Source organism: Thalia democratica, chromosome 8 (assembly GCF_965202585.1).
Source record: "Thalia democratica chromosome 8, ktThaDemo2.hap1.1, whole genome shotgun sequence".
In the NCBI taxonomy this organism is placed as follows: Eukaryota; Metazoa; Chordata; class Thaliacea; order Salpida; family Salpidae; genus Thalia; species Thalia democratica.
Genome location: NC_139172.1, coordinates 5,746,416 through 5,768,725, shown reverse-complemented (window position 1 = coordinate 5,768,725; position 22,310 = coordinate 5,746,416). Strand labels below are relative to the sequence as shown.

The window sequence follows — 22,310 nt, the reverse complement described above, 5'->3', positions numbered from 1 at the left end:
GTTTGTGTACATCTAGTAAAATGTAAAGATTAATAAAACGATCAGACTACACTAAAAAAGACCATAAAAAACATTTAAACACAAGTGAATGAGAAGATAATCAATAAGAAAAAAAATTTAAACCATCTACAATTAATGTTGAATTTTGAATAATCTTAATGTTAATTTTTTTTTTACTATAACACAAACATATTGTTTCTTCTTTATTCTTTATAATAATTCTTTATTGTCATATAAAGTAATCCAAGTGTTATAGACTATAAATTAGTTATCATAGGTGTGTTAATTGTTATAGAGTGTAATAGAATTTAAATTTAGTTACAAATTCAGTTTCTATAGTATATAGAAAACAAAAGTTAGTTGACCTTCAAAACATCGCTGTTCAAGATTAATTCAAACACTCAAGTAAAGTTTATAACTAACATTAAAAAAGTAAAAGTTGTTTCAAAAGCTTAGTTTTTACAACACTGCCAAGTATCTGATATACAACTAGAAATTAGAGATTTTTTTAAAACAAAAAGAAATCAATTACTTATTGTTGTTGATAAAAGCTCTTAAGATCCAAATAAGCACAACCGTGTCAGTTGAGTAACAAAAGTTGAACAAACTTTTGATAATTAATCTGTTTAGTGTTAAATTAAGCATTTTAATTCGTATAGTTTACCAACTTATTTATATGTAATTCTAATTTTATAAAAAGCTTAAGTTTCCTCATATTAAATAAACTAAACTGATAAAGGTTAGTAAATATTACAGAGTGAGGTGATCAACAGTCAATAAAATTAAGCTTTCAAAGTCTAAATAAGATAGCAAAAAAAAGTTGCTTTCGTGCAATTTTGTATCAGAAATAACAAAAATAAACCAAATAAACTTGAACAATATTAATTCTATGTTTAAAATACTTACAAAACAAAACATATTTAAAATTTAAAAAACAGAAAAATTATAAAAACTCCTATTGTAAGAATTCTTTTTATGGTAAAACTAGTTTTTTGTCACGTTTTTAAGACTAAAACTATAAAAAATGTCTGATTTGCAAAAACAAAAATTAAACTTAAGTATTTTTGAAAATTAAACTTTCTAATGCCATATGAAAATTTCGCTTATTTAAGTAGTTTTTCTTGGGCTAGTAAACTTAAAAATCAGTCCGGCCATTAAACATACATTCCATTATTTTGTATTAGTTTGGCAACTACTGAACGTAATTTAGGATTTAAAAAACGAATTCTAAATATAAATTTGTAAAATATTGTATTTATGAGACATTACTGTAAAAAAATTATGTTTTTATGAAAAAAAAAGTAGTTTATTTATTCCTCATGATTGAAATGTGTAGTGAATATTGATCTATTTCTACGCGATAATGCTTTTGTTGTAGGCTGCCAGGCATGGTCATATTTGAAAACCACTAATTACAGCTTTTAATTGCTATAGTAACTAGAAAGCTAAAGTAACAGAATATAGCTAATTTTTTTCTCTTAAACTTTACATTGGATAAAATTTCATAAGTTATTCTTCATTACTTTTGTTATTACAAACTTACTATAGTGTTAAATTATTTAAGTTTTAATTTACAATGTACTAAAACAATTTTAACACCTTGATTGTAAAACTAAAACAGGTTATAATAATATTTTTACATACTACCTTAATTTTTTTTGAAAACAAAAATAAAGTTCTCTCAAATTATTTTTAGCTTTAAGTTTAAAACATAAAACAGAATAAAAAAACTTTTAAATATAAACAGTTTTTATTTGTAACTTAATTTTTTATTCAAAATTATTATTTATTAACTATTTTTTTGTATGAATTTTTTATAAAGTTAAATACATAAGTTCTTCAAGGTACATTAGACTTAAATGTTTTAATAACTTTATTGATTCATAAAAGTAAGAAACACCATTTTTAGAGGTATACTTTAGTTTTTTATTCACAGTTTATAAAAATAAGTTTTGTTTTGTGCATGCTTTGTCCACAAATTAAATTTGTAAACTTTAGGCTGAATTGTTCTAAAGAAATATCTATATAGTTTTAATTTTAGGCTACAAAATAAATTAAAGATTTTTATAATAAAAATAAAAAGATTTTAGTTTAAATTAATATATCCTCAGTATGAGAAAACCTATCCTAAGAATATAAACTAACTATTATTTATAAATATTTTTAAAAGTTTATTTACATTTGAGATTAAAAAATCCTACTGTCGGGTATTTTTGATAGTTATATATTTAATTTGCGACGCTTGTTACCATGTCTGGGCTGCACCTCAACTTAAGTTTTAGTTTGGGGAAATAACCGTATGAGAAAACAAGTACAGGTAAGTAAACATACAATTTTTTGTTTTGTTGAAACAAACACCAATTGTGTTGAAACAAAATTTATGATATTATGCCAGAAACACAGTAAGACTGACAATAAAAAGCATTTTTTTAAACTCTGTAGGTTTTAAATTTGTTGTTAAGCTATTAGTGTTTATCATGTTTGATACATTTTTACAGATACATTAAAAAATCTTCACTGTATTGTAATGTTTTGTCTTCTAAATATTTTTCTGGCATTTTGTACTTAAAGTAAATTTACATTTTTTTATTGTTCAGCAAATAGTTTTTAAACAACTTTTGTTATCAATCACATTCTTATGTTGTTTGTGTATTTTTAGACTATATACCTTTACTTAACCCTTTTTTAAGAAACTTTTGTTGAGCTAGTTTACTAAGTTTTGATTGTGTAATTTGTATTACACTTTTGCAGATATTGCTTAACCTGTTTTCAAGTATTATTTTTCATCTGTTTATCTTGTATATGTATGGTTAGTTATGTGTGTGTTTGTTCTTTTTCTTGGTCAGTAAGTCTTTGTCTATTGAAAAGGAAAAAAAAGCTTGTGAGGGTTGGGTGATGGTTGTTTATTTGCTCATTTCCAGTTTGTTGTAATTTATTTATTAGCTGTATAGTATATATATATATACTATTTATTTTATATATACATATATATTAGATGTAACGTTAAAAGGCGTTAAATTCTGGAGATCCTGATAAGCTAAGCTTATTGGAATATATACCACAGATGTTTTTGTGTCAAAGCTTTATTCCAACTAACGGCGTTTCATTGCTCTCAAATAAATTTAAGAACAGATCTACGGAGTCTTAAAATATTCTTAGAGCTTTTATATATTTGTAATCTTTTAAAGGTGGTGTATACGAAAGTTCAAAGTATGTTTGCGGCCTAAAGCGCAAAAACATTAATTTTATATTGACATGGGAGGTGATAAAAAGAGCACAGCCAATAGCAGATGGTAATAACCTTGTTTGTAGTCTGTGCTTAAAAGAATGAACAGATGTTATGTATTTTTAAAAAAGGAAGGTTGTTTAAATAAGAGAAGTGAATTCATATTGTCCTGTTGACATATGAAAAAGCTCCTCTTAAAATACAATAAATTTGAAGCATTTTATAGTCACTTAACTGTTGTCTTTGTGAATTTTAGTTGTTTGATTAGTTAGATGGAAGATCGATTTTTGTACTGAATTTTTGTAATGCACAATATTAGGTCATACTGTTTTTTGTTTTTTTTGTATAACACTTGCGTCTATGTTTAGTAAAGTGCTTTTTATTTTAAATTAAACTGAATGATGATTAAAGTGTTTAGCTTTATGAAACATATGTACCTGTATTTTAAAATCGTACTTTTCCAATTAATTATTTAAAAGCCTTTCAAGTGGGCTTTGTAGAAGGTGTTTAAGTTTAAATAATAACCTTATTTTATATAAACAGTAAAAAAATGGGTAGAACCATCAAAAAAATCAGTCTCAGCCTTATAAAAACATTTTGAAGAGATCTTTTGTTTATTAAAAAACAAACATTTTCAATTCTTATTCAAATAGAATCCTGTCTGGTCTTTAAAATTAAAAAAGGAAGAATACCTTCATCCCATTTTAGTTTCTTATTTTATATATTTACATATTTAAGATTTTATAAAAAGTTCTGGTCAATAGTGGTTGAAAAATTGAATTTGAGCTAAATATTTATTTAATGGATTAATTCACTTCAACGGAAGTCTGTAAAAAAATAAATATTGTAAGGAAAGAATAGAAGCTTAAGTAGGTATATACATTATTATACCATTAACCTTTAAAAATCTATAGAAATTATTTTTATTTTTAATGGATACATGTATATACCTACTTGAGCTTCTATTCTTTCCTTACAGTATTTATTTTTTTACAGAGCTCCGTTGAAGTGTGTTAGTCCAATAACACACAGAAACATGAGTTAGTGTAATAAAAGAAGGATACTGTATAATTTGTTATTATTATAATATATATATATATAATAACAAATATATAAAATAAGGTTAATGTTCAAACTTAAACACCTTCTACTGAGCCCACTTGAAGGGCTTTTAAATAATTTATTGAAATGGCAATTAAAATCGCCATTTCAATAAATTATGTATATATTCATATACATATATAAATTAATGGATAATTAATTTTTTATTTATGCATAACATAGTTATGTTTTTGTTACTTGCTTTAAACTACTTTTTATTCAACCTATTTGAGTTTTAGAAACTTCAATTTCTTTTAAGTTTAGTTTTTTTATCTGAATAACATTGAAGTTAAATAATTGTTTAAAAGGTTTAAAGATATTTTATTAAATGTTAATGTTTTAATTATAGTTCTAGTTAAGTTTTTTCAACAACTGATTAAGAGTTCACTCTGTTGACAGTGATCACATATTTGGATTGTTGGTATGATTTTTTGTTGTAGGGTCAGCAGATACTTGCTTGGGGATTTGAGCTTAATGATTTTCCCACACTTAGTGGTTTTTAGTGTTGAGATTTTAGCCTTGTGAGTGTTCTACAAATGGTGTGTCACCAAGGGTTTTTTTATTAGTTTTAAAGATAGTTTTTTGATTTTTTTTTGTATAACTAAATGTTAAAAGGACAGGTAAAATTACACATGATGTAAGACATTTGCTTTCCCCCAGAAAACATTTATCATTAAAGATAAATGGTAAAGTTTGAAACTGATGTTTTTTTACCATTACAAAAAGGGTTTCAGAACTTTTCATTATTATTATTAATAAAGATCAGAGTGGTTAATTAACATGCAGGTTTACCATTGCACCTTGAACTTGAAAATTGAGAAACTTGAAAAACAAAAAAAAAACTGGAAAAGCCTGGAATTAGATAAATTTTGTAAGAACCTGTATTTATATGTACATAAAGTTGTCAATAAATATAGTAAATCTTTTTGAAAAAAATTTGCAACAAAATAAATAAACCTTAAAGAAAGTCAAAACATCTGAAAAAAATCTCAAAAACCAACGCTACCCTAAACATGTGAAAATTTAGAAATTGAAATTCCAAGCAATAAAATTTAGACTTGTTGCTTAGTGGAAATAACAAAAGTTTTGGCAATAAGATATAAAATTACAATAAGTTTTAAACTTTTTTTATCAAAAATTTTGATTAAGTTTTATATATCTAATGGTGTTATTCAAATTATTGATTATAACAAGGATTAAACTCCCTCAGGATACTCAAGATAATTCAGGATATTTTAAAGTTTTTTAAATCTCAGTATAAATCACAGATTGATATATTTGTTTGGATATTGACCTAACATATGTAGTTTTACCTTAAAAATTTCCCTTTTTTTTTGATTGAGACTAAAAAACAATTTTTTTCTTTTAAAACTTAAAATCCCTAGATAGCAGGTTTCAGCATAAGAAATCCAAAAACTTGCAAATTAACTATATTTTCTGAAACTTAAAATCCAAAAAATACATTAATTATTTATTTTAGTAGTAAAATAATTAAGTTTTGTTCTGTAATTTTAAATAGTTATATCATAATACAAATGGTTTGAAACTTTTTCAAAAGCTGTGCACTGTGCAGAAAGCAAAAAATAAATTCTGTGTTCATTTGACTATAAATTATTGAAATTATTTAGAGCTTTTTTTTTTGTTATGAGTGAATTTATATAACCAATGTGAAAACAATTGTTAATTTATGTTATAACTAGGCTTTACTAATTAAAAATTTTAATTACCAAAACATTTCAAAGTTTGATTTTTAAGTTTTATTTCTGATAAATACTACTGTAAAAAAATCAAAGCTACTGAATCATTAAACTTAAACTAATAAGCTTTCTTTTAAAGACGTAATGGAAAATTACTTGATAATGTACAGTACATTCATAATAGTTAAAGATTTTGATGAGTAAGTATTTAATTAGGGCAAACATTTTTTTGTAATCTAAATTTAAAATGAAATAGTTTTAGTTTTCACATTTAATATACACAAAATTTTTAGCTGTTGTTAAATGAATAAAAGTTTTTTTCGTTTATCTAGTTTGTTTCATCTATTTAGAAATAGACGAGCTGTTTTAAATTCTATGGAAAAACCTACTAACTCAGATGGTACTTTGAAAGAGAGTCCATCTGCATCAAACTCTCAAACTCCAACTGAATACTTGTCTGATATTGCTTCCAGAATGTCTTCAACTTTCTTTGAAAATCTTGATCAAGCAGGTTTTAAGTTTCAATTGGTTTTATATTTTAGGCTTTTAACTTATGAAACAGACTGACCAGATTAAAAAAAAATATTTTGCACTTACAATAAATTTTAACAATTAAGCTAAAATATGTTATAAATTTCCTAGACTCAAACTTATAACAAAGTTATATTTAAATAAATACCACTGTTTACTGACAATTTAATCATGTATAAAGTATTTATTATAAGAACTTAAAATTTACTATGTTTACCCTGTTTACAGTTCACTTGAGTGTTTTTTAATTACGCTTAATATTAGTATTTTTATAAAATTAAAAGTAGTCAATAAGTTTAGAAAATTAAATATAAAAAATAACAATAAAAAATAATAAAAATAACAATATTATATACCTACTTTTATAAGATTTATAAATTTATATAGTATAAATTAGAAATAAGCTTTTACTTAGTGTTTAATATACAAGTGTATATATTTCCAAGCTTTGTCATATAACTTCAAATTGTAAATATAGATAACTGCAAAAAAATATTTAATTAAAATATTAAAAAAATTTAAATTAAAATGGTCTGAAATTAAAAACATATATAATATAAATATATTTATTTCCTAAAGTAGTTGTAAGGTTTCTAAGGGATGCATTTAAAGTTGAATAATTTTTTATAGTAACACATTAAACTTACATCGAAATATTCACTTTTTAATGAACAGTTTAATAGTTATTCCTTTTTTATGTTTTTGTTAAGTGTCATTTATACTTAAATAAAATTCATACTAAGTGATAGCTGATTCTACTTCAGCAAAATTTAAATACAAAGCAAATAAATTAAAATAAAAAGAATTTTAATTTATTTAAATTTAACTTAATATAAGGATTTAAATCTTATATTAAGTTATTTTAACTTAATTGTTTCCTTAAATAAAAAATAAAAAATTGTTGTCAGTTTTTAGCACATTTTTATTTTAGTTAGATTTTAATCTAACAATTTTTATTAGTACATCAAAGCTCTTTAATATTGATATTTAGTTAATTTTTACAACTGATCACTATGTCTTTTTATGTTTTTAAACTTTAACCTTATAGCTACATTATAATTTTATTTCAATTTCGATTCAGTTTAATTTAGTAACATACAATTTTTGACAAGACTAACTTGAAAGCGCTCAAATATTTCTATAAATGAAATGTGTTTTGTTATACTTTTTAAAAAAGTTTAAAAAAAAAGCTTAAAAGTAGTGTGAAAATTTAGTTTGAAACAACCTGGTACATTTTGGATAAAAAAAATCAAATTCCGAATACGGTCATGTAAAAACCTTAAAATTAAAACAAATTTTTCTTAGAAGTTGACTAAAAATCTCAGAACATTTCAATAAATTTTTTCATAAATCTAAAAACTTCAACTGTAATGATATCAACAATTAATACTACAAAATAAATTAGCTCAATAATTTAATGAATCAACACCATATAAAATACACTTATTTTTTATAAAAGTAGTATAAAGTTTACAAAATACTTTAATATTTTTGTTTTAGTTTGACACTTTTACATAAGTTTAATACAAAATTATAAAATTTGGTATTACTGTGAATCAGTATATTTTGTTAAGTAAAGGAAATAGTAATTTCAATAACTCAAAAAACTACTTTTATTGATATTTATTATATTCTAACAACAGTTAATGTTACCAAATACATATTATTGCTATTTTTTATAACTTCGCACCTCCTTTTTAAGTATATGTTGTAATATACATATATCATTCAGTTTTTATGTAAAAATAAGGTTAATAATTTAAAATAATACATCAAAAAGATTGTTAAAACCATCTATTAAGTCCGTACTTGTTAACAGGTAAACAAAAATTTTCAAATAAACTTAATTTAAAACTAGGTATTAAGACTATTTATGTTGTATCAGTGCTATGGCTTTAAAGCAATCTTATTACAAGGACTTTGAAAAGCTTACTTTAAAAATTAATAGTTGCACATATTAATTGCAATAAATTAAAGTTAGTGATCTGCTTGATCTGCTAAACTGGATATAGCCTTTTTTTTCTAATATGCAGATCTGGTCAAAATTTATAACTGTTTAGGTTTGGTAGATTACTATTACATTAAAATATCTCAAAAGTTAAATGGTATTTCTGAATTCTATAAAAACTGGCTTGTAGTTTGTACTTGAACCTTTCATATAAAAGTCAAAGTTAGATTGTGTAAAAAAAAGTGTTGGATCCCCCTATGGCCTTAAAATACATTTTAAACAGCAATTTGTAATTGCAATAACTAAAACAAATTTCAACCTGTAAAAAAGAAAACAAAACTATTTACCCTACCTTTTAGAAGTATATGATTTAGAGATGTTTCATTGTATATGTTTTAGCTTGCATTTATAAACACTATACTTTGTTTTAATTCTTATAAAATTATTTTTTCAGGTGAAATGTTTAGCAGAATAGTGAGTGTTTTCTATAATTTTTTTTATAAAAGCAGTATTTAATGTTTGTACAAATAAAAACTTACTATTTTTCTTTATTAATGTTTTACTTTATTAATGTTTTATTCATTTAAACTTAAAGGAATGCTATTTTTATAAGTATTTTTAATTAGTATTATAGAGACAGTTTTTTGTTTTGAGATTAATATTTTTTAAACTTTTTACTACTTGATAGTAACAAAACGTTAACTTTAAAGCTAAATATTATTTTCAACTACAAAGTTAAAATAAATTGTGAGTAAAATTTAAGTAGTTCAAGTATTGTTTAGATTTTTAAAAAATAGTTAAGTTAATGAAGCAGAGTATCAAGTTAAAGAACAATAATAGTTTAACTTGTATTCACTTTATTAAAAGTTGTATTTGTTTGCTAACAAATATTATGTTGATATTTAACTTTTAGACTAACAAAAATCTATCAAACGAAGAAGTTTACAACTTTTTATCAAACAACTACTATGAAACTGAAAGTAAGTTAATTTTTATTTTATTATTTAAGTTTTTTTATACAGTTTTTTTTCCGTTTTATCAACTTTAAAGTATACATAAGTATAAATAAATAACAATAAACGAAAATCATACAGGCAGCACTTCGGTTAACTCGGACACAAACGAAAATGGTAAAAGTGAAATTGAAATGACTACAGTGAGTCAAATTTTTGTAGAAACTTAATAATTAATAATTTTTGTAGGCCATCATTTAAATTTACACCAGATATTTTTGAGTTAGTGATGAAGAGCAAAAAAAGGGTAGTTTTATTCGGAAATTCTATAAAAGGTGGCCATTGCTTGTCAATTTTTTTTAAACGAGGCCTAATGAATAAAAGTTTCAGAAACCCTGATCTAACCTTAAACATTTAGACAACTTTTCACGTTTAAGATCTAGTTAACAACAGTTTGAAGTTGTTTAAGTTTTCCCTAAAGCCCTCTTATTGTTCTTTCTGTAAACAAGGATACTAGCTTAATTCATGGTTGCCACTTTACCTGAAAAAACCTGGAATTCGACAATTTAGGCAAAAATAACCTGGAAAAACCTGGAATTTGAGAAATTTTGAAAAAAACCTGGAAAAACCTGGAATTTTATAATTTTTTATTAAAAAAAAATATTTATAGTAGCTTTATATTATCTTTTTAATGTTTTTATACTATATATCACAGTTTCTTACCTTAGACTTAACTTTAAACCAAAAATAGACCCAAAAATGTGTACTTTTAAAAACTTGGAAGAAATTTTTAAAAACTGGAAAAATTTTTGTAAAACGAAGGACAACCCTGTTTATTGAATTTAGATATTTTTTTAATGTTTAATTTTTCTTATTACTGCTGTTATCAGTAGTGTGAAAATTAAACTGAAACACTAAAAACTGAACATCAGTATTAACAAACAGCCGGAAATGATACGTCACAACGGATACAAAGTGGAAATACACAAGGTGGTGACGTCAGACGACTACGTGCTCACCCTCCACAGGGTCCTGCCACCTGGTGACGCCCCCGGTCGCCACGCAACCCCGGTCATACTGCAGCACGGGGTGCTGGCGGACTCGACGTGCTGGATGTGCAACGGAGCGGAACATTCCTTCGCCTTCATCCTCGTTGATGCAGGTTCAAACTTGATACAAACTGTTTCATTTTTCTTATGCTGACATTATTCATATTTGTTCACAATTAATACAAAGCGATAACATTTGATTAGTATTGTTCACTCTTGATACAAAATATTTCATTTTTCTTGCAGTGTTAGCTATGCGTTTGCCTTTAAATAAAATTGATTTTAGTTTTAAGTACTTAAAATCATATCGAATCAAAAATGTAAGAAAGTCGAAGCGCTGCAGCATTCAAGTTAACTTTTTATGTAAAGTTGTTTTAAAAGTTTAAGGTTCGTTTTGTTACTCTATCTAAATTTCTAAATTAAATTAAGAAAAATTAATGGTCGGTAGTTTGTGTGTAAAACATCTTATTCTGCAGTTTATTAAACTGTTCAAGTTAAACATTTATTTTGTCACTCTACCTAATGTTTTAAAAGTATATTGTTTCAATAGAAATAAATTACAAAATTACTGAACTAACCCAGGGTACGACGTGTGGCTGGGCAACAGCAGGGGGACGGTGTACTCGCGCGAACACAAGACCATGGACCCGGACAAGGACAAGGTGTTCTGGAAGTACACGTGGCAGGACATGGCAGAGAAGGACCTGCCCGCAATCATAAACTACACGTTGGACCACACCACCTACCAGCAGCTCCACTACATCGGCCACTCGCAAGGTTTTCAAACATTTTATAAATAAGTATGATAAAAAAATTCTTTTAAATAATAACCTGACACTGATGTACTAAGTGTTTAAAACTTTGGTATAAAAAACAGAGGTGATTTGTATTTTTAAATATATAGATAAGATTGAGCCTATTAATGTGTGAAAATAACAGTAGCTTACAATCACAACATAAAGGTTAATTGCTCAGATTTTTTGTAATCGTTCTGTTATCACCTTACTGACGATAATTTAAGAATAAATGTACCAGTCATTTACTACCAATCATTTACTAATATACTAAGCACTATTCATCCCTCCAAGGATGCCTGCTCGCGCTGACCGCCCTTTCCGACGACAAACATCAGCTGACCAGCAAGATCGCCACGTTCCAGGGACTGGCGCCCGTGTTCAAGCTGAAGCACCTGAGCGACCCGCTCAAGTCGGTGGCGGTCGCCGTGGACTCGTGGCTGCCCAGCATACCCAGCAAGGGGATGGAGCTGCTGGGCAGGTCCCGATTCGTCAGATACTTCATTTCGAAACTTTTCCAGTTGGTTATATACGTCATTATACTGAAAAAAAATAAGTTTTTCAGTACTAAAATTAAATTTTAATCATATAGTTAGTAAAACATTAAAAAAGTTTAATTTTAATTAAGTTAAAAATTTAATTTCTTAAATTATTATATTAGGTACGTTTGGTGTTTTTTTTTTTTTTAAACTAATTTTGTTTAAGGTTAAATGTTAATTAGAAATTAAATGTAAACCATTTTTTTGAACAATTGTACAATAAGAATCACACTTTTTTAAAATTTTAATCATATAGTTAGTTAAACACATCGCCCTAAGGCTATAAAAGTTATCTTTTACATTTTTGCATTGTTGTTTATATTTAATAAACATCTATATGTAATTTAAACTCAGAAAAATTTTAACAAAGTTTAGCAACTTTAAGCGTACACAACAAAAAGTCAGCAATATATATTTTTCAAAATTGTAAAAATAAACCATTTAGCTTTAAAAAAAAAACAAAATGATACAATTTTTTTCATTCAGTGTACTTTGTAATATAAACATATTTCGAACATACTTAAGTAAAAGTAAAAAGTTAACAATTCTGTTTAATACAATGAAAAAAAGGTTAAAAATGAATACATCTGTGTGCAATATTTTTCCTCCTCTTAAAATCCATGCTTAATATAAAAGATTGTAACTTACGTTTCAACAAAAATCCACAGTCAACATAACATAATATTTTTACTTATACAAAAGAGCTTGTTTTATGCTTAGTTTTGTGTAACTTAAACAAATTAAACGAATTTTTAATGTATAAAAGTCTTAGGTTGTTTTTCAATTTACTTTGATGATGCATGCAATGTTATTTGTTGTTGTTTATAAAGTACTTACTAATGCCTACTGTTTGTGTATTTCTAATAAAAATAAAACTAACTAATCAATAAAATTAATGCTTTTAAACCATTTTCATATCCTTTTTAGATGATTTACGATTTAACATTTATTTTTAGTAAATTTTATATATATTCAAGATTAATTATTCAGAATTTTTATTGGCAAAACTAAGTTTAACCCTTTATTTATACAATTTAAATCTTAAAAATAAAAGTTAAACAAAACACGTAAGATACTATAAATCAAAACAAAACAAGTAAATTAGAAATTATTAATTATGTTTGCTAGAAAATTAATCAAAAATTTAAATAAAATACTAAATAAACACTATGGGTTTAGGCTCAAATAAAACTGAATGTGAAACTGTTATATTTAGAAAAAAAAAACATTAGTGGCTCAAAAATTAAGGAATAAAACAAGCTATTTACATACTATAATATACAGAGAAACTTTTGAGATTATTTTAAATATTTTAATTTATTAGGTTAGTTTTGAACATTAATCACTTAGCTTTTTTAATAACCAAAAACCTGCAAATTAAGCTTATCACTGTTTATGAAAAAAATCAGAATGAAGGACTTGTTCGGTAGCAAGAACCCGCCAAACAGCAAGGTGCTGATATACGCGTTGGGTCTGCACTTGGACCACTACTTCGAAGACAAGCTTCCCCTCTGCTTCAGCAACACTCCCGCCGGTACTTCCCTCCACAATCTGCTCCACTTCTCGCAAATCGTCACCACCGGTGTCACCAGGAAGTTCGATTGTAAAACAAGTTGGTTCGAAATAATCAAATAATTTTTTTTGTAATTTTGTTTTTTTTTCAATTTGTATGTACATTTATTATGTAGAAATTCAAAAGTATTATTTTTCTCAACTAATGAATTAATTTGCTAACATAACCTAATAAACATTTACAATTCTGCAACATCATGACTTTGTTTTCATATTTCGACAATTTTCACAGGTTGTATTTCATGGTGGAGTTTTGCAAATTTTTATAAAAACAGTAGGATTTATAAATCAGTGTAAAAGAAACATATTTAAAGCTGATTTGAACTAGCCTGCTTTAAATCTGTATTTTAGCAGCTATAAACTTCGCCTATGATTTATTCATACTAAAACAATGACGAACGTTCTGTCTTGAAACAAATAATCTGTATATTAGTTTTGTTTGTCGATACTTAGTAATTTCATTGTGCTTTATGTTTAAAAAATGTATATGTTACTAAAGTTTAAGTAAAACGGTAAGATTAGTTTGAAAGTTAATTTGTTCATAACCATTTATTTTTATAGTTTTTGCCCAATATTTCAAATGAAAATTATATTATAATATAGATATATAACTTAAACAAGTAGTTATAAATTTTTGCGCTTAACTATATTTTGGTATGGTTAAAATTTAATTTACTTAACTTATTAGTAAAAGGAAAGTTGTTAGCGCTTATTTGTGTTTAACAAAGCTTTGTTGATCACTATGAACAAACAGTAGTCATGATATTGTAGAATTGTAAATATTTATTTAGATAATGTTAAGAACTTTTTCATAAGTTGATATGAGTAAGGACTGAAAGTACATTCATAAAAAATGTGTACTCAATTTTAATTAAGTGTTTGCAATACTTTTTTATTGTTTACAAAGTTTAAGTTTTTTGCTAAAATTCATAAATAAAATTTTTAAGTTTCACTTTATATAATTTTATTACTGTTTTTATAGAAACTCACTAGAGCAAATTACGTCTTCAAGTATTTGAAATTGCTTTCTTTCTTAACAATTTAAGCTCTAAAAGTCAACCTTTAGAATTGCTTTTAATATTAAGTACTAGTACTTAGCTATGTTGAAAGTATAATAAAAAAAATAGTTGTTCTCTATACCAGTGATATATTATTAGGAGTAAGAAAATTATACGCTTTTTTATTATCATTATGCAGGTATTGATTAGTACGAAGCTACTTTTACATTGTCCTTATTAATATTTAATTTTTAATTTACACCGTTACTTAATGAATTTTAAATCAATATTAGGTTAATAAGTTACGTTAACACATATAAAATAACTCAACCTATGTTTAAATAAAACATAATTACTAATGTTATTAAACAACTTACCATGAAATAAATTACAAAATGTTTTTGACCATAGACTTAAAGTATAAATACTACTTTTGGTAAAAAAACCTAAAATACTTTAGTGTTTTCATCTAAACGTTTTTATTTTTAAAAGGTTACTCTCTGTTGTTGTAAAAGTAATATTTTTTTAGATATCTGTTTGCTTATTTATAACATAAGTTGATAACATTTCTAAAAAAAATAGCAACTTTTTTTTCTTACACTGTTATTAATGTATACTTACGCTTTGATGAAAGAATCGTTTTCTGTAACTTATAAACTTGTTTAAAACTTTTAATTAAAGAGTTTAGTATATTTTAATAGCTTTTAAATTTTGTTAAAGCATCAATATTTAGTATATTTTTTTAATTGTTTTTCGATTGGCTGTTTATAATGCTGATATTTTATTTGAAGGTGAATCCATTTTTAAATTTCAATAAAATGTAGTGTATAACTTTTTCAAAATAATTTCAAGTTGTGTTATCGATTATAAATTTAATGATAATAAAAAAAAATATTTTAATACCTAAATTTATGTTGTTAATTCTATGAAGTATTTAGGAAATGAAAAAAAAAGCAAAAAATAAATATAGGGTAAATATTAAACAATTATAAATTATACAATAAAAAATATATCGTAACTTTATGCCATTTTAATTATCTAATATTCAGGTTTTCGGGTTACAAATTATAAACAATTTACTGTTTTAAAACTGCATAATGACTTTTTTGATTTTCAAAATCTTAAATTAAAAAATTTATAAATGTTAAATGTAATTTTATCACACAGGTAGGGAGAACTTGGCATTATACGGTAACTCGTTCCCACCTCATTATGACGTAACAAACGTGTTGGTTCCCTGCTACTTGTACTTCGGTGATTTGGACATTTTCACTCATGAGCACGACAGAGCTCACTTAATTTCAAATTTACCCAACATCAAACACGAACAACTTGTCAGTTTTATTTGCTTACTTGTTATTTATACTTATTTCAGTAAAAGTAATTCTAGTTAGAGAATTTGTTATTTAACAGTTATAAGTTTTTGCTATACAAAAATTGTTTTAAGTTTAGTTTTATTCAAAATTATAAATAACTTTGAAATAAGTTATCCAAACAAATTTCATTTTATACTTAAAGTTATGATTTCTGAAGTATTTTTTCGATGAAAATAAATGATTAAAAGAAAAGTTCTGTCAGCAACTTCATAATATTTCACTTATATATGCTTCTTTTAGTTATTATGTATTTAGATAATCTTGTGGTCATTAGTTTTTAATAGATTAATTTAATATTAAAAATATGATATAATATTATTGATTTTTAATACTAAATAAAATATATTATGCTTTTTGGCAACGTTTAAGCTGTAACATATAATCTTGTTGTAATATAAAAGAGTATTTCTTTTGAATTTTCTTTGTTAAGTTTATAAAAGAATAAAACCAAGTTAGATTTAGGACTTTGACCTGGCGAAACAATATAGCTACAAACACTTACAAAATACTTTTTTTTAGAAAAAAATCAATATAATTCATATAATCGGCTTCAATGTATACTTAATTAAAACTAATTGCTTAGTGTATTGAATTTTTAATATATTTTTTATGCTTTGATGTTAAACTAATTTATTAAACGTATAACTAGTTAATAATAGAAGATAAACCTTTTAGTATTAATATTTGTTATGTTTTTCATCTTGTTACATTATTTTCAGCTGTCAAACTTCGATCATATGGATTTTATTTGGGGGAGGAGGGCGCCGGAAGAACTCTACAACAAAGTGATAAGCAACATGCTCAAAGTAAGAGTGCTGCAAAAGTGACCTCATTGTCTGCAAAAGTGACCACCACCTACGCAAGTGACATTTTTATCCGGACAAGTGACATTTCTATCCGATTATGTGCCTTACTATGGCACGATGTGTGTGAAATCTTAAACTCAAGTGCATTATGTTAATGTTACTTTTTGTGAGAATCGTACTTTGGCCTGCTGCTGATTTTTGTCGTTTTTTTATCGAGCTGTCACCTTAGACTTAATGATAAACAAAACACTTTTTTTTTAAAAGTTTTTTTTAAAGAACTGTTAGGGTTTAGCTTAAATTTTTTGACAAGGTATTAGTTTCGAACTTTAAAAAGAAAATTGTGTCTTGAAGTTTACATACTTTTTTTTTATCTATCATAAAATAAACTAACTAAAAAAAATTTCTTATATCTATATATAATTAGCTACGTTTTTTAAAATTTTATAATTAATTAAAAATATATACAAAATACTTATTTAAATTCCAAGCTACAGTCACCTCTCGCGAATCAACGCACTCGTTTGGTTACGCACTCTCGTTTAGTTACGTATTTTAGAATTTATTTAAGGAAAAAATCTTTAGTTATGATTTTTTTTGTATTGAATTAGTAAGATATATGAACTTTAATATTTCATTTTAAACGCTTACACAGGAAATATGGATTTTCAACAAAGTTGAAGTTTTTGCATTTTTAGTTTGTTCCTTTATAAAACCTATTGAAAACTTTATAGCGTTGCTCTTTGTTTTTAAATGTCTTAGCCCCCTATATACCTTTAAATCAAACAAGAAACTAATTATTTCAGTCATATAGTTTCATTTTAACTAAATAAATCTCTTATTCTTAGCTAATTTGATCCTTGCCTAGCTAAAAATAAACTTGGGTTGCATGGTGTTAGGAAAAGATCTTTTTTTCTAGTATCATGCAAGACAAGTTTAACTTAAGCTAGGCAAGGAAAAAATTATATAAAAAAACACTGTTTTTATAAAAATACTTTTCACATGTATGTACAACTTGAATTAAAACTTGTTTTATGAACAAAAAAAGTGGGAAAGTCCTCAAGCTGTAAATCGATTATAAGAAACTAGCCAATATAGCAGTACCTACCTCTTGTTTAGTTACGCTCTCTCGTTTAGTTACGCACTTTTGCTGTAAAAACAATGTGCGTAGATATGCGAGAGGTGACTTTACTTGACAAACCTTTTTGATCTAAAAAACACAATTAAGTACTATCAAAAAAGGTTTGAATATTTCTTATAACTTTATAGATTTTTAAGTACTAGATAAAATAAATCAACTAAAATTAGAACAAATAATATGTAGTAGATTTAGAACATATTACATACAAACTATTTTAAATATTAGTCAAAGCACTAATTCTTACATTCTCGTATAGAAGATAATTATTCTTTTTTCTTTCTTAGACTACATCTTTATAATATTAGTTTAATATTTAAGCGTCTAATATAATTTTAAAAGTTTGTTATAACCGCTGTCTTACAAAAAAGTATTTTATTTTGCACAAAAATTAAACTAATACATGTGCTAACAAAATGTTTAGATTAATTTTCTTTTATTTAATCAATTATATTATTTAGTTGAATTTATTTTTTATTAACTCAATTATAACTATCTTTAGTGAGTTGAAACATAAAAACAGACTGTTTTAAAGGAGCGCTTTGCTACTGATACGGATAAAGTGGTTAATATAAACTACTTAAAGTTGGCAGCAGAAAATTTAACTTAACAAAAAAAATCTCAAATAGTATTTGCAGACTTTGAATAACTCGACCTTAGTAGAAGGTTTTACAAACAAAATTGTCAACTTTCGTGTTACAAAGTCAACCTCTGAAAAGAATATTACTTTAAGTAGAACAATACTCTGTACAATTAATCTCATAACAATTCTATCATCTCTTTTGTTAAACTTGAGCTTGTCTAATGGTTTATAAAAGTCTAGGCTTCTTCTCCAAAGATTTCGCTGGTGATTTAATTGTACTTAGTTTTAATATATATTTTTCTGCACATAGCAAAATGTTCTTAAACATGTTTATTAATATTAGGCATTAGCATCAAGTATGTACAACTACCAAAATACAAAATGTTTGGAAATTTTAAACTATGTCAAAAAGGTAAGGAAAATAAAAAATTTAGTTAGCTAATATATTTTTACAAAAGATAACCCATGTTTAATTATTAAGAAATAATCGTTAAAGCAAAATATTTAGAAATGTCGTGCTTGTAAACTTAATCAATTGAAAAAATCATAACCTGTGTTTAAATAATTTTTACTCCATCAAATTTTTTTTCATGTACTTGAGCTCATGTAATTAGAATCAGTTAGTAACCTTACGTTTTAATATTTATAGTTTAAAGAATGACCAGAAAAAACGCTCAAAATATTTGGACCTGAGACATGGTGAAAGAACAACCTTCGAATAACGATAACATAACTTTTTATAAAAAAAATCCCATTTTGCATTAAACAAAGTTATCGTTCAACATTTACTCAATTTATTGCAAACTTAGCTGTTTAAACATTAATACATAAAGCACCATTGTAATGCGACACACTCAGGAAATGTTGTAACTAATCCAGCTTGGTTAGATCTCAACATCGGTTTCTCCCGACCATGCCTGCCTTATGAGTCCTAATAGGACGAAACCGGTCGTCAATTGTCTCAGATACTGTTGTTGATGCTCGTGTGTTATTATAGTTCAATATATATTATTGATGGGGCGAAGCTAGACTTTGTTGATAACTGCCGTATAAATACTGGTTTAATTTTCTGTAGAAACATACAAATTAACTATTTAAATTAACAATTTGATTGTAAATATTTAATAGTAGTTGTATCAAATTTGTACAGGATAATATATTTCTTAAAGTTTATTTAACAAAAAATTATAAAGTTTTTCTAAAGTGTACTAAACTAAAAAAAAAGAATAAAGTAGATGTATTACAGTTTAAAAAAAAGAATGATAAAAATTATAATATGATACTACAGCAAATAGTTTTACTATACATCCAAAATTGACTTATAAATATTAATTTCAAAAGTTTATTAACAAAAAAAAAATTAAACAGTAAATACAGTTATTTTAAACTTGTTAAAAATTATTAAAGTTGTTTATTAAGCTTTTTAATATAAATATTAAAACCACTTAATATAATATTATAAATATTATAGTGATTCTTTAAACATTCAGTGTTGATTTAAAAACTTTTAATAAAACACACTTATAAAATAAAGTTAAAATAAAGTAAGTCTTCTTCCCATTAAAGCTTTGTTTTCAACACTCTTAATGCTGTTCAAATGATGTTCCAGTTTGGGTTTGGCAGTTGATCCTGGGAAGAGAGATTTACGATGCTTCATATTACACTCCATAGTACGTGATCTTCCTTGAATTTCTATTGTTTATTAAATTATTGTATATAAACTGAATAAAATATAATAAGAATAAGTTTAATATTTAAATATGTTTTAAAAAGCTAAACGTTGCAAACAATTACGCTTATGAAATATAACTAATCATTACACAGTTCAAAACAAGTTTTATAAACAATTTATAATTTGTTTTTTACAAAAATGCGCACATTGTTTAGAGAATTTTTCAATTACAGTAGCTTACTTAAAATACTAGTTTTAAAACGATCTTGTTTTTTCAACAAATGTAAACATAAAAAAAAGTTCAAAAGACTTTTTTACACAAATAATATTAGCATTTTTTATCTAAAGCAATTTTATATACCTTTTAACTTGCATGATGTTATAACATACTAGCTTATTAGCTTAGTACTTTTAAACATAAATTTTTAGTTATTCGTTTATAAATTCAGAGTGTCGTTAAGTGAGTTAACAGCAATAGAAATCGGTGTTAAAAAAATCTAAGTAGTATTTAACAAGTGACTGGTTATTTTAACTAAAAATACTTAAAATTCATAAAACATAACAAGCACACTTTTAGTTTTTTAAATAAACTAGAAAGTATAAACTACTCAATACTACTAGTTATAATTAAATGGATTACCGAAGCTTTTTAAAACAAGTAAACCAATTTTTTAGTCTAATAACAATTTTTTTAAGTTGTTGAGTAGGTAAACTTATAGAAGAAAAAAAAATCAAGTTTTTAAACACAAATTAATTTAATTTTATACCTACAAGACAAGTTTTATAGGTATTTCTTTATAGCTTATGGTACAATTTTGGAAACAAATTATAATAACTTGTTTTAGCTTCAAAAACCTAATTATGAAATGATTAACTTTAAGCATTAATTAAATTTTTAGATTTGTTTGTCGCTAATCTTATTTAGTATCTTTAATTTCCATGGTTAGTCGTGTCATACTACAGCAAAAAAATTACGTTTTTTGTTTAATCTTATATAAACTATTTATACTTTATATAGTAAGACCTAAGTCATCAGAAAAACTTGTTGTAAAAAATTTAGTGTAAAATTATTGTACACCACATTTCTACACATTGCAACATGACTAAAATTTAAAGTGACTAACAAAAAAAAAATAATTCAAAAAAAAAAAAATGTTTGTCTAGACTATACAAATAACTTCTTTATAACATAAAAGTTTATAAAGAAAGTTTTAAAAGTTGCAGAATTAAGAAAATAAGGTAAAAAAAAAAAGTTTTCTTTTTATAGTTCTATACGTATATTTCGTAAGCAACTTTTTAAAAAATCAAAGTTATGAAAAGTAAATCTGTAGAATATCCATTCAAGGAAGTACATGTTTAAACTATTTTTTAATGCAAAATAAGCTTGTATACTCAAAGTACAAACTTATTGGAAGATTTATATATTGTCATAAAACTAAACATATTTTTATTTAAATTATATGTTAAAGTATTTTGTTATTTAAAGCTACCGTTTCATTTTTTTCATATAAGCTCTTTTGTCTTCTTTGTTGCGATGAAAGTAGTATTCTGGGTAGTAGGAGTAAATATTATTCAATAGTGGATAGTACAAATGGTTGTTAAAAGTTTTACTTTTTTCTAGTGTTGCAAACCTAACCACCTTTATATACATTCTCTTATAAGTTTAAAATAAACTAGATCAAAACAGCTTACTACAAAATTAATATTTTTTACATATAAAAAACAGTTAGTTTATTGTGACTTAACTTGATGTATGTAACATAAACACGATATATAAAGGAATCAGCAATTAGTTTAAAAAAAGTTAGTTATACTATTTTATGATTCCTGATTGGTTTATACTAATTGAAAAAACGGTAGGTTATGTTTTGTTTATATATTGTATTATCAGTAGCCTTTTTAACGCTTGAGTTTTGTTTTTAAGTCTGCAACTTTTTCATGTGTATTTGATTTTTCTGAAGCTATTTCCTTTAACCACAATTTTTTTCTTTCTAACAAAATGTATGTACTGTATGGTGTAACATAGTTTGATGTTCGTTTATTTTCTTGAACATCACTAATACCGACTAAAAATCCTGTTATAATTTAAAAATGTATTTTACCTTAAAAAGCAGATCGAAATAAAGGAAAACTTAATAATAAAACTACCGCTTCATCAGACAGATCTACTTGTTCAATTATCTTTCCATTAAGATTACATCGTTTTTGTAAATCTTTGATGAAGTAAAGAATATCACAGTCTGTATTGAACAGACTGCATTCATCTGATCCAAATCTCACAATTATAAACATTTTTACTTTTATAAGCTAAAACTACAGATGTTCTTGTG

The 22,310-nt window shown here is 25.0% G+C and overlaps 2 protein-coding genes across 3 annotated transcripts; one reads left to right on the top strand and one right to left on the bottom strand.

Moving 5' to 3' along the window:
• The first annotated feature begins 2,281 nt into the window (after nt 1–2,281).
• LOC145842206 (lysosomal acid lipase/cholesteryl ester hydrolase-like) lies at nt 2,282–16,982 on the top strand. 2 transcript variants are annotated; one of them, XM_082949619.1, is made up of 11 exons: nt 2,282–2,317; nt 6,375–6,535; nt 8,958–8,977; nt 9,417–9,483; nt 9,598–9,659; nt 10,402–10,618; nt 11,088–11,282; nt 11,594–11,819; nt 13,248–13,450; nt 15,576–15,742; nt 16,504–16,982. In XM_082949619.1, exons 2-11 carry the CDS (start codon nt 6,400–6,402, stop codon nt 16,609–16,611), a joined length of 1,401 nt encoding a protein of 466 aa, XP_082805745.1. In that variant the 5' UTR covers nt 2,282–2,317; nt 6,375–6,399; the 3' UTR covers nt 16,612–16,982. The 2 variants fall into 2 exon arrangements, with proteins under 2 accessions (XP_082805745.1, XP_082805744.1); XM_082949618.1 differs by lacking the exon at nt 2,282–2,317 and having other exon boundaries at nt 6,322–6,535.
• Nucleotides 16,983–21,466: 4,484 nt separating this feature from the next.
• Nucleotides 21,467–22,272, bottom strand: LOC145842829 (uncharacterized). The gene is made up of 2 exons (XM_082950310.1): nt 22,129–22,272; nt 21,467–21,619 (listed from the first exon to the last, which is right to left on the bottom strand). The coding sequence occupies exons 1-2, from the start codon at nt 22,270–22,272 to the stop codon at nt 21,467–21,469; spliced, it is 297 nt and encodes a 98-aa protein (XP_082806436.1).
• Between the last annotated feature and the right edge of the window lie 38 nt (nt 22,273–22,310).